The 10,249-nt window shown below is 41.4% G+C and overlaps 1 protein-coding gene across 1 annotated transcript; it reads right to left on the reverse strand.

Moving 5' to 3' along the window:
• Positions 1 to 139: 139 nt before the first annotated feature.
• Positions 140 to 9,850, reverse strand: si:ch211-67e16.11 (uncharacterized). Its single transcript, XM_063888659.1, has 8 exons — positions 8,499 to 9,850; positions 7,611 to 7,850; positions 5,544 to 5,771; positions 4,647 to 4,817; positions 3,807 to 3,938; positions 3,078 to 3,244; positions 1,999 to 2,265; positions 140 to 1,915 (listed from the first exon to the last, which is right to left on the reverse strand). Exons 1-8 carry the CDS (start codon positions 8,749 to 8,751, stop codon positions 1,739 to 1,741), a joined length of 1,635 nt encoding a protein of 544 aa, XP_063744729.1. The 5' UTR covers positions 8,752 to 9,850; the 3' UTR covers positions 140 to 1,738.
• Between the last annotated feature and the right edge of the window lie 399 nt (positions 9,851 to 10,249).

Below are 10,249 nucleotides of genomic sequence, written 5' to 3' on the forward strand. Positions count from 1 at the left end.
TAATTGGTATAATCATAACAAGTCAGACAAAGGACACTACAGTTATAACTCAAAGTGTCTGTACAGTCCTCTTGTTGCACACATACAATATATTATTCCAAGATAAACTTCTGTGTTCTCAGGAAACTACTTGGCCAAGTTTAGGAAAATACCTTTATTTGGGTTTAAATTGGTACCCATGTTACGTTGTTGTTTACACTTCAAACAAGACTTAAGTTAACAATGTCAAAAACCTGTAATTGGTACTAGCCAAATAAATAAATCCAATGTACTTCACTGGTTCTAAATGTACTTTATTGACTAGATTTCATGTTTTGCATCATGCAACTAGATATACTCTGTACAGATCATCAGACAAACGGTGAATATGCAGATGACAACTTGACGGACACAATTCTGGCCCAAAATCTCCTTCAGAAATGGGAAAGTTGTTCTCGACATCGACTTTCATCTCTTTAACAAACATATCTCTAATGTATAACAGATCAGTACAACAGGACAGACATCAGAACACAACACAACAGGGAGGGAATGTACACTGAGCCGTGGTTTACAGTATATTGAATGGTTACTCAGATGGAGACGGGACAGGAGGTACACGTACAGCAAATATCACAAAGTACCACCGAAGGTATAGGACAACATGTACATTGTTAGTGTAGGGATGGGTCAATATTGTGCATGTTTCATGTGATGCCCGTCCACAGTATGTGATGGAGCAAACACACACTTGTGCCCTTAATAAAATGCCAAAGCCAGTCTGTGTGGCAGTGAGGGCAGTCTCAGTGCTTCATATCTTAATCATGATCCCTGCCACCCAGTTTCTTCCATCTCTTTGCCTCGTCCTCAGGTTAGGACAAATCAATTCAAGAATCTAAAGAACATTTTAAAGATTTGCGCTGTTGTTATTAAACGTTTTGTGTGCAGAGATTCTAAATGCACAAATCTCACTTATGTTTAAGGGTTTTTTCAGCTCGGATGTCTGTCTTTGAATGTCTTTGAATGGAGATGGAAAGAAACTGACAGGTGAACGAAAAGGACAGAAAGAAAGATGGAAGATGATGGATGAAGTAAGGAAGTGAATGCCAATAAAATAAACAAGGAGGAGAGAGGAGGGAAATGAAGAAGGGGGAGGATATAGATGAGGTTAGAGGAGGACATCCCGAAAGGAAAGGTTGGGAGGAAAGGAGCTCGTAGCAAAGGACCATATGAGGAGAAGAGTGGAACAACAAAGAAAGAACATAAGGAAGAAGAAATAACACTTAAAAGAAAGAAAAATGATTGGCTCTTTAAGTGCCCAGGAGATGTACACACACACACACACACACACACACACTGACCCAAGCTTAAGCTAGCAATGGTCTGCAAGAGTGGTTGTCCTTTTCCTGAACTCACAAACACACACACACACACACACACACACACACACACACACACACACACACACACACACACACACACACACACACATACACACACTGTTCACATGGTGTTCAGGACACTCCCGTTGGGATGGGCTGTCATCGCCATGGTTGCTTCCGAGTTAGGACAGAAAACTCACTCACCCACGCATACACACCAGTGTCCACCAAGCACACTGAAACTGATGTCCTAAGATAACACACACTGTTAAATATGCATGTTTGTACACTTTTATATGTTCTGTGTGTGTCCAAAATAATTTCTCTCTCTCTATCACCCCATTCGCAGTCAGTCTCAGTGTCTCTCTGTCTCTCTCTCAGTTGGTCCTCCTGTGTTTCTGGTGCCAGAGCGCAGTTGGTAAGTTCTGGCAGCCCTGGTACTCTCGCCGCATTTCGCCATCCGTCAGAGGCGGCGTGGCATTGCAGGGGGCACCGGCCAGCGTCACGTTTAATAGACCAGCCCATGGCTCCAACAGGCGAGACATCCCAGGGCCCTGAGAACACCAACAATGGATGGAGTGATTAGAAGATTAAAAAAGACCAGGAATAAAGAAAACCTTTGAATGTGGTAAATTACCTTTCCCAGTTGGTCCAGCAGGCAGCTCGCAGGGTTGATGAAGGACCAGCTGCTGTCCTCCCAGCCAGGGTTCATCTTCTGGTGGCTGTGGGTCTGCCTTGCCTGGCTCTGGATCAGAACCACGTTGAGATGTTTCTGGGACCCTCGCAGCCTCTTGGACAGAACGCCGCTGTAGCTCTGGTCCACAAACAGCAGAACACGAGTCGCCCTGCAGCCCGCCAGGTCGGCCAGCAGCTCGTTGACGGAGTATCGCTCCTTCAGGTCAGCCTGGAGACCGAGAGGGAGGAGAAGACGCGAAAGGATGAGCAAACGAGGAAGGTAGATCTGATTCTTTATCATTGTGTCAACATTGGGAAATGGAATGTATCAGGGGAAATATCAGGAACATACACCAAAGAATAGGAAAGATCTTATGTCAGCACTTAATATGTATATATTTTAAACTTGAGAATCCTGTTTGCATGCATGTATTAACAGCCATAATCGCTGCTTGGTGAATCCATTATGACTGTGTTACACATTTTTTTGCAATAACTGTCTTCAACTAGATGAACTCCACTAAATATCCTCATTTTGAAAAACAACATCAGAAATGCTGCGTTCTGGGTGGCCCTTTCTTCTAGTCTGTGTGTGTAAATATCGCTGAGGAGGAAGAGTTGGTGTCAATAGAAACAAGTTCAATGGAATACACTTTGAGAATCATTTCTGTGTGACTTTAACAAAGCTTATGGACAATGGTAAGGAATCATTCAACAACGTTCCTCTAATTAATATAAAAGAAATGCTTTCACTGTTTCTGTTTGTTTGGATAGTGCTCTTTGATTACATCATCTTTCTGTGTGCTCTCCTTCTGCAATGGTTTTATGGCACGCATCTGGAAAAGGATCTCTGCTAACCAACGCCTAATCGTTGCACAATGGAAGTTTATGGAAACAAGCATTGACTAGAGTGTCCATATGCAGATTTTTCTGGACATTACATTTTTGATAATGACATTACATACAGTAAATGTTCTCTTTTTTTCTTGAATACTTTCATTATCAGTGCTTTAAGTAAGTTAGTGTTTTCTATTCTCTTACAATGCCGTTGAGGTTGGCGTCCCACAGCAGCATGGTGCCGTCGTTGCGTGTTGGAGAGTTCAGGTAGAGAACCAGCGTGTCAGCGCAGTGCTGCTTCCTGCAGATGTACGACACGTGGTTACGAATCACTGCTTTCTCCGTGGCAGAGTACACACCCTCTATGTCCTCTGTGGGGGGAGGAGATGGGGGAGAAGAGTTAGACATGTTTAAGAGATGGTCAGTTGGACATTGAAATCTTTTGGGGAGCTTTTGTTTTGGAGCCAAACAGAGAAGTGAGTTTCTTAAGCCATTTCCCCTACGACAAATTAGGGGAAACTAAAAGTCATCTTTCTCGAACATTTAGATTATTTTTTATTAATTTTTTAAAGGGGGTTTAATGCAGTCGTCGTTTTTCAAAAATATATATATATATTTTATATATATTCAGTGGAAGTAACAGGTAAGGAATGAGAGGGTCATTAAAACATGAAACTCCTAACTGCTATCAAAATCAATAATTTCACATAATAATAATAATGGATTTTAAAATGATGTATTTGTTTCTAAAAAATGTTTACTTGTTGTGATGGCGATCAGAACTGCATCCATAGCAATGGTGAGCTTTAAAGAAATAATAGACCGTAAAATGCCATAATTAACCAGAGCCATGTAATAAAAGAAGTGGGCTATTACTTAGGTTTATGGGAACAAATTGTGTCTCGAGATAGCTTATGAGGAACACTGTCTCACCAGGAAAGTGTCCGCTGCTGGCGAAGAAGGTTTTGATGTGTTCTTTGTGGAAGCCATTGTTCTGCAGCATTCTGTAAAACCTCTGAAGATTTTGGACATGACGCTGGAACGTCATCTGCTGCTGCCAGCCACCTGCAGTGCACACACCACACCAGTTTACATACAGTTGATTCTGATTAGCAACAACTATTATGATCAAAGTGTTTCATCCTCACCATAGTTGTTGCACCTTAAACTCATACATGGGTACATAAATAACCAGTTTTTCTCCATGGAAATGACATGTTCCATTATGGAAGATATTAGGCCGTGTGTCCACCAAGGCGTGACACACACCCTTAAAGTGGAAACAGACATTTAGCCCTCCATTTCCAAGTAGTATTTTTATCGGTACAAAGCCAGCAGCTACCAACAACACTGACAGGCCATATTGTATTCCACAGTAACTTTTGCTGTTCCACTATCCGCCATTTCCAACACCGGGAATAGTAACTGTAAACAAACAACAATTATACTGTTTGGTACCTGGGGATGGCTCACAATAGCGACTTGGGAAAACAAAATCCCTATCCTCTTTCTGTTTTGGTTACTTAATGGTCCTTTGTGCCTTAAACCAAGCTTTTTTGGCGAGTCCAATGGAGATTGAGGGCATGTTTGCTGAGATGTTCAGGTGTCTCAAGCTGTCAAACTGCTAGTCATTCCTCTTCAGTCACGGATACATTGACTTTAGACAATGAGACATGTTACATCTCCTGATAAACCTTAAATGATGTCCATCTGTTTGGTGAAATTAGGCGTGAAAAATGCAAATCTAAAAAAACTACACACAAAGTGTCCTACCTGAGATGAGCACAGCGTGGTCACAGGTCTGGTAGAGTCGGCAGGAGAGGTGAGTGGCCAATGGCTGCTGGTGGCAGCGTCTGGTGTTTTTATTTAGCTCACAGCTGGAGACGGGTAAACTGGGAGAGCCCATTGGCAGCGGCTGAGGGCACCTTGCAAACTCTGCCTGGTCTGATGGAGTAAAGAGCATGTCAGAAAGCGCACAGGTTCATGTCTTAAATACAACTTTTAAATAAAGCAGAGCCTCTGTGATAAAACATTAAACACTTCTTCTGACACAGTCTACTGAGTGGATTTTTGGTTTTATCCTGAGGATTGTCTTTGTTTTCCATAACAGTATGATACCGTTTTCCCAGCGTTTTTTCTCACAAGGACCAGGTTTCTGGCAGAGGCGGCAGGTGTGGGTGGTCTTGGCACAATATGAGAATTATTCTGCATTTCACTCAGGAAACCTCCTACCAAGAAAAGTGTAGAAGCGTGCCTCTTAACATTTAAAATCAGGCGTCTGACAACCTGAATTTCACCAAGACTATTGACATCATATGTGTATGTTTGATTCACATCTCAAAATTTGATACGAAATAAACTTATGGTGACAAACGTATTCTTTAACTCGTCTCACAATATCCCCTGCAATTCAGATAGTGACTTAGTTGACCTGGGATTTGAGTTGCAAAGACTAAGCTACTAGTGACTTGCTCAAACAATGAATTGGTCCCACATCTGGGTAAAGACCCAGGTTGTATTTATCCTAGCTCAACATTGAGACAGGAGAACAGAGGGAAACTTCTCGGACGAAATAAGTATAACTTCCTCTATCTTTAACACTTACAGGAGTTGGCTGGGTTTTGTTTCAGATCTGCCGAGACATGACAAAAGGAGGGGTTTAAAACCTACCAACACATCTGAGTCTCTGCGTTCGGTTGCTGTCTCCAACTCCGATAACCAGTGGAAGGAAGTGGACTTCACAGAGGCTTCCACCACTATTAGTAATTGTACTACCGCGCAGTGCACCACCTGCCAGCCGACCATGTCCGTTACCCATGAGCCTCTCTGGCCCGGCTTGCCGACGCTTCAGCTGGTTCTGACAGCGACCCTTCAAAGCCAGAGTCAAACACTCCTCACCTGAAGACACAGAGAGTGAAAGAACTCAAGATGAGTAAACACATTTTCCAGCATTTGGAAATAAGATCAGTGGGCTGTGACGGTGGGCTTGGCCTCCCGTTCTTGACTCAAAAAACATTGAATCGTTTTTGTAAAAGTGAGATGTTGTAACTAGACATTACGATTCAGATCAAAAGCTGAGCGGGTCTATTTGTTGATGGTTCACTGATTCTGTTTAACTGCATTTGCATGTGTACTTTCTTTGCATGTGTTCCTATATTAGATGAGTCTGTTATAACTTGTTTGGCTTCTTAATAGTCTTATTATGCTGCATTCTTTAGGTGTTCAAAAGCAGTGTCAGATGTGTTAGATTGTGCACCTGGCCGATGTAACCATGAGCCTTCTTGCTAAACAATTTCAGTGGTATGAACAGTATTATTACTTTCTATTCATTTTAATGGTATCGTTAAACTCGTTATGTTCACTCAAATGTGTGTGAGTGGTCGTTATTAATTTCCTATGGTGCTGACGTGTGCATTTGAATATTTTTTTCCAATACTAGTCATAGGCTATGGTTATTGCAGAAGGTTTATCCTCGGCATGCAGGTGGGATGAAGCATAAATTTGCGACCATGCCAAATGTGTACATAAAACAAAAACACAAGGAGTGTGTAAAAGATTGGAACCTTTGTATATTTGCAATTTTCTCTTCTCACCATCTTTGTGTTTCCCCAAACTATTTTTTCACCCTTCCTCTTTTTCCTCTTTCTGACTGTCACCACCGGGTTAAATGGGGTCTAAATTAAGTTTTGCTCTAAAAGACTTTGGTCAAAAACCAACTACAGGGCTCAGCAGGGGGCCCAGTGCTGTGTGTGTGTATGAATAATTGACAGGTGTGTGTTCATATAAAACCAGGCCAAATTTACCTCAACATCTGGCCCTAACCTCTCTCACAGCGGGAGGTCAACAACTTGCACTCTCCAGCACATTTCTTTCAGAGGAATTGAGAGGACCATTACAGAATACATGTCCCTGTGCCCGATTTCCACACTTCCTGTAAACTGCGGTTGTTTGCCTCCACCATGAGTGGAGCTTTTTTTAAAACGTTGATGTTTGATTATCAACCCTTTTAGAAATATGTCCAAAATACTTTAAGTGTCACGGAACAATGGCCCAACTCCACCTTAACGTCATCACTCAGAGTATCTTTGTTTGGCCCAATACATTGCTGTATTCAGACTAAAGATTTTATTTAACAACATCAAAAAATATAAAAGGGATGAAATACGGATTAGGAGTTAGGAGAAGCTTTCATAGGAACATTTAATACAATTTGGTTATTATTTTCGGCCATTTAGTTTTGATCGTTTTGTAGCTAAACAGGAATTATCCTTTAATCTTAACAAATGTTAAACCTCATGATATCTTCATGTTGTATAAGTCCTAAATCAGAGCATGAAGTGGGATGTGAGGTGTTGCTGTGGGTTAAAAGTGCTGAAGCTGAAGCTAGGTCACCCTCTGTGCAAAAAAGTGTCCTGCATGACACAATGAGCTATAAATGGAGCTTTCAGAGGGTTAGACCATGCACATCCAAATGTAACTTTCTCTTCTGCTTCAGTTAATGGCAGAACTTTACACGCCATACCCTAAATACGCTCAGAGATACATGCACATTTGGTGCATGCGTTCAAATTGAAAGACAAAGTTACATTGAAAGACAAATGCTACTAATAATGTCATCTTTGTTTTTAATATTGTCAACACTGCTTTAACTATACCTTAGGTATTGTTACCACAATTTTTGCTAACAACTGACTGATGACCAGAATAACACTGTATTTTATGCACAAAAAGACTCACCCAGGTAAATGCCATCCAGGTGGGAGCATCTCTTCTTTGTCACATTTACATCCACATAGAAGAGGACTACTGGGTGTCCGAAGTTCTCCCCCGGACTTGGATCCAGCACCAGCACAGCATCATGGGCCGTGGAGCCGGGAAATGATTGCTGGCGTCTGTCGCTGAAACCTCCCCGTGGTTTGTAGCTCATCGAGCCACCTGAGGAGTCCGGCAGGATGGCCAGAACTTTTTCTGAGTTACCTGGGTTTTGATGAAAAATAGACTCTTACTAGGACAGTGAACTAAAAAAGCTAATGTTGCATTTTAAAGAGATACTCGAACATTGAAGAGGATATATTATGCTCATTTTCAGTCTGATACTTCATGGGTTCCTACTAGAGAGGGTTTACATCTTCGAAGAAAACCTGTAGCCTTTTTCATAGCTTACAAAACATATTATGGTAATTCTAAAGTTATATGATATGGAGAAAAACAGAGCAATATATATGTTAACAGTATATTTTAGCGCACATTTTTTATTTTACTTGTATTATTTGTTTTTTCAGTTAAGTTAATTTATCAATTTTTGAATAATAACATTTATTAATACAGTACATTTTTGCACATGATGTCTCATTCACTGTCATGTTAGTGTTCTGTCCAATTGGGCAATGTTAACATGAACTTTTGATATATCCAAACACCTGTCTTCAGGGCTCTTTACTACCTGATGAAGACTGCCGTTTGTTATCCATGTATTAATACACAGTCCAATACTATGGATTTTCTTCACATCTTGACCATTTGTGTCACTTAAACATGAACTGTGTGGTACCTCCATTTTTTACTAAACCCACTGAGGATTAAGAAACATTTAAAAAGTTGATGTTTGACCTTTGCCCTTCCTACCTGCAGCAGAGCGAGGCTCCGATACGTAAACAGCCACAGAGGACATTGGGAGGTGAGCCATGCGCCTGCACTCGGCCTCAGGGAGGGAGGACATGCGGAGGCATCGCTCCAGATGGTCCCACTGCAGCGACTGGAGTCCTGATCGGACCCAGCGCTCCAGCCGACCCGGGGCCAGGCTTTCTGCCCGGGCCACCGCTGCAATGTAGAGGATGAGGACAGAGAGAGAAGCTGCAAGAAGCACAGGGAGCCTCATCGTCACACCTGGGTCTTTCTCAGTCTTTATTCTTAATGTTCCTCTTCAACCTTTTTTGTCGTTTTTCAGGACCTCTGTTTTTCAGTTCTCCCTAATAAATAGATTTGTCACTTTACTCTTCCTTCATCATTTTGCATTGATTATTCCTTTTTCTTCTCTGTAGTCGCTTTAAATCTTCTTTTTCTGAGATATTTCTCTTTTCCTCTTGACTTTTTCCGTGTATTCCTCTGTATCCTTTTTATTCCCTTTTGACTCTTCACTCCTGTGTTTGTGTAGCTTCCTTAGACGTGTGATATTGGTCCTTTTATCTTCTCTGTCTTCAGCAAACTGCAAATTAAGACTCTTTCAGTTGTTTTCATCCTTTTTCTTTCCAAATATTTTATAAAAATCTCAAAATAAGAACTAAGATGTTTTAACTCACTAACAAGCTGATGTTCCTCTTTATTTCCCTCTGTTGCTATATGAACCTCAGAGATAGAAGTTCGCACAAATGCTCGTCTACAAGGTCTCAAATCTTTAAAAGGATGACAGAAAAACTTCTTCTTTTGTACTTTATTCCTCCTCTTTTTCTGGATTTGAAAAAAAAAACATTTTCTTGTTTTCTTCAGTCTATATTTTTCTTTCAGTATTAGTTTCTTCTTTTCTTTGCAAATGTGTGGATGCAACCGTCATCAACATCCACTTCTGGTTGTTCTTACAATGGTACCACTTTTCCTCTTTTTCTCCTGTCCCTTTTTCTTCTTTATTCCTCTTTTCTTCTGGATTTCAGAAGGACAATATATCCAATAGTCCTCAAAGGCGTCAATTTAGACCTTTTTGGTTTTCTTTTGTTGATACACTGACTTTTCCTCCTCCTCCTCTTTTTTTCTTCAGTCCTCTTTCGGGGGGTTGATCAATCAAACCAATGTGAAGCAGCTTTAGTCTCTGTGTTGATTTGGAAGGTGATAGATCATCCTGAAGTCTGAAAATGTTGTCCTCATGAATGAGAAAGATCCTGTTTCTTAATCTTCTTTCTCTTTGGTCAACCAGCTGCAGAGACTCTGCTCCTCTCAGTGACACTTGAGACTGGATCGTCCTCAGCTCTAAAGACAGGAGTGATCCTGCTGCTCAACCCGCACACTGCTCAGCTTCAGTCTGCTCGCTCTCTTTATCTGTGTGTGTGTGTGTGTGTGTGTGTGTGTGTGTGTGTGTGTGTGTGTGTGTGTGTGTGTGTGTGTGTGTGTGTGTGTGTGTGTGTGTGTGTGTGTGTCTCTCTCTCTCTCTCTCACACACACACACACACACACACACTCTCTCTCTCTTTCTCACTCTCTCTCACACACACACACACACACACACACACACACACACACACATACACACACTCTCTCTCTCTCTCTCTCTCTCTCTCTCTCTCTCTCTCTCTATTCCTCTGTCTGCAAGATCTGACATGGAATGGAAGATATGAAGAGAAGAGTCCAGAAAGAGGAAAAGATGTGGTAGAATGGATGGGCACTGA

Source organism: Eleginops maclovinus, chromosome 7 (assembly GCF_036324505.1).
Source record: "Eleginops maclovinus isolate JMC-PN-2008 ecotype Puerto Natales chromosome 7, JC_Emac_rtc_rv5, whole genome shotgun sequence".
In the NCBI taxonomy this organism is placed as follows: domain Eukaryota; kingdom Metazoa; phylum Chordata; class Actinopteri; order Perciformes; family Eleginopidae; genus Eleginops; species Eleginops maclovinus.

Excerpts from the sequence above, each read along its gene's own strand:
- si:ch211-67e16.11 (XM_063888659.1), bottom strand. The coding sequence starts at position 8,751 with ATGAGGCTCCCTGTGCTTCTTGCAGCTTCTCTCTCTGTCCTCATCCTC. Across the intron at positions 3,245-3,806 it reads CAGCAGCGGACACTTTCCTG|AGGACATAGAGGGTGTGTAC; the intron begins GTGAGACAGTGT and ends CTCCCCCCACAG. Across the intron at positions 1,916-1,998 it reads TGCTGGACCAACTGGGAAAG|GGCCCTGGGATGTCTCGCCT; the intron begins GTAATTTACCAC and ends TGGTGTTCTCAG.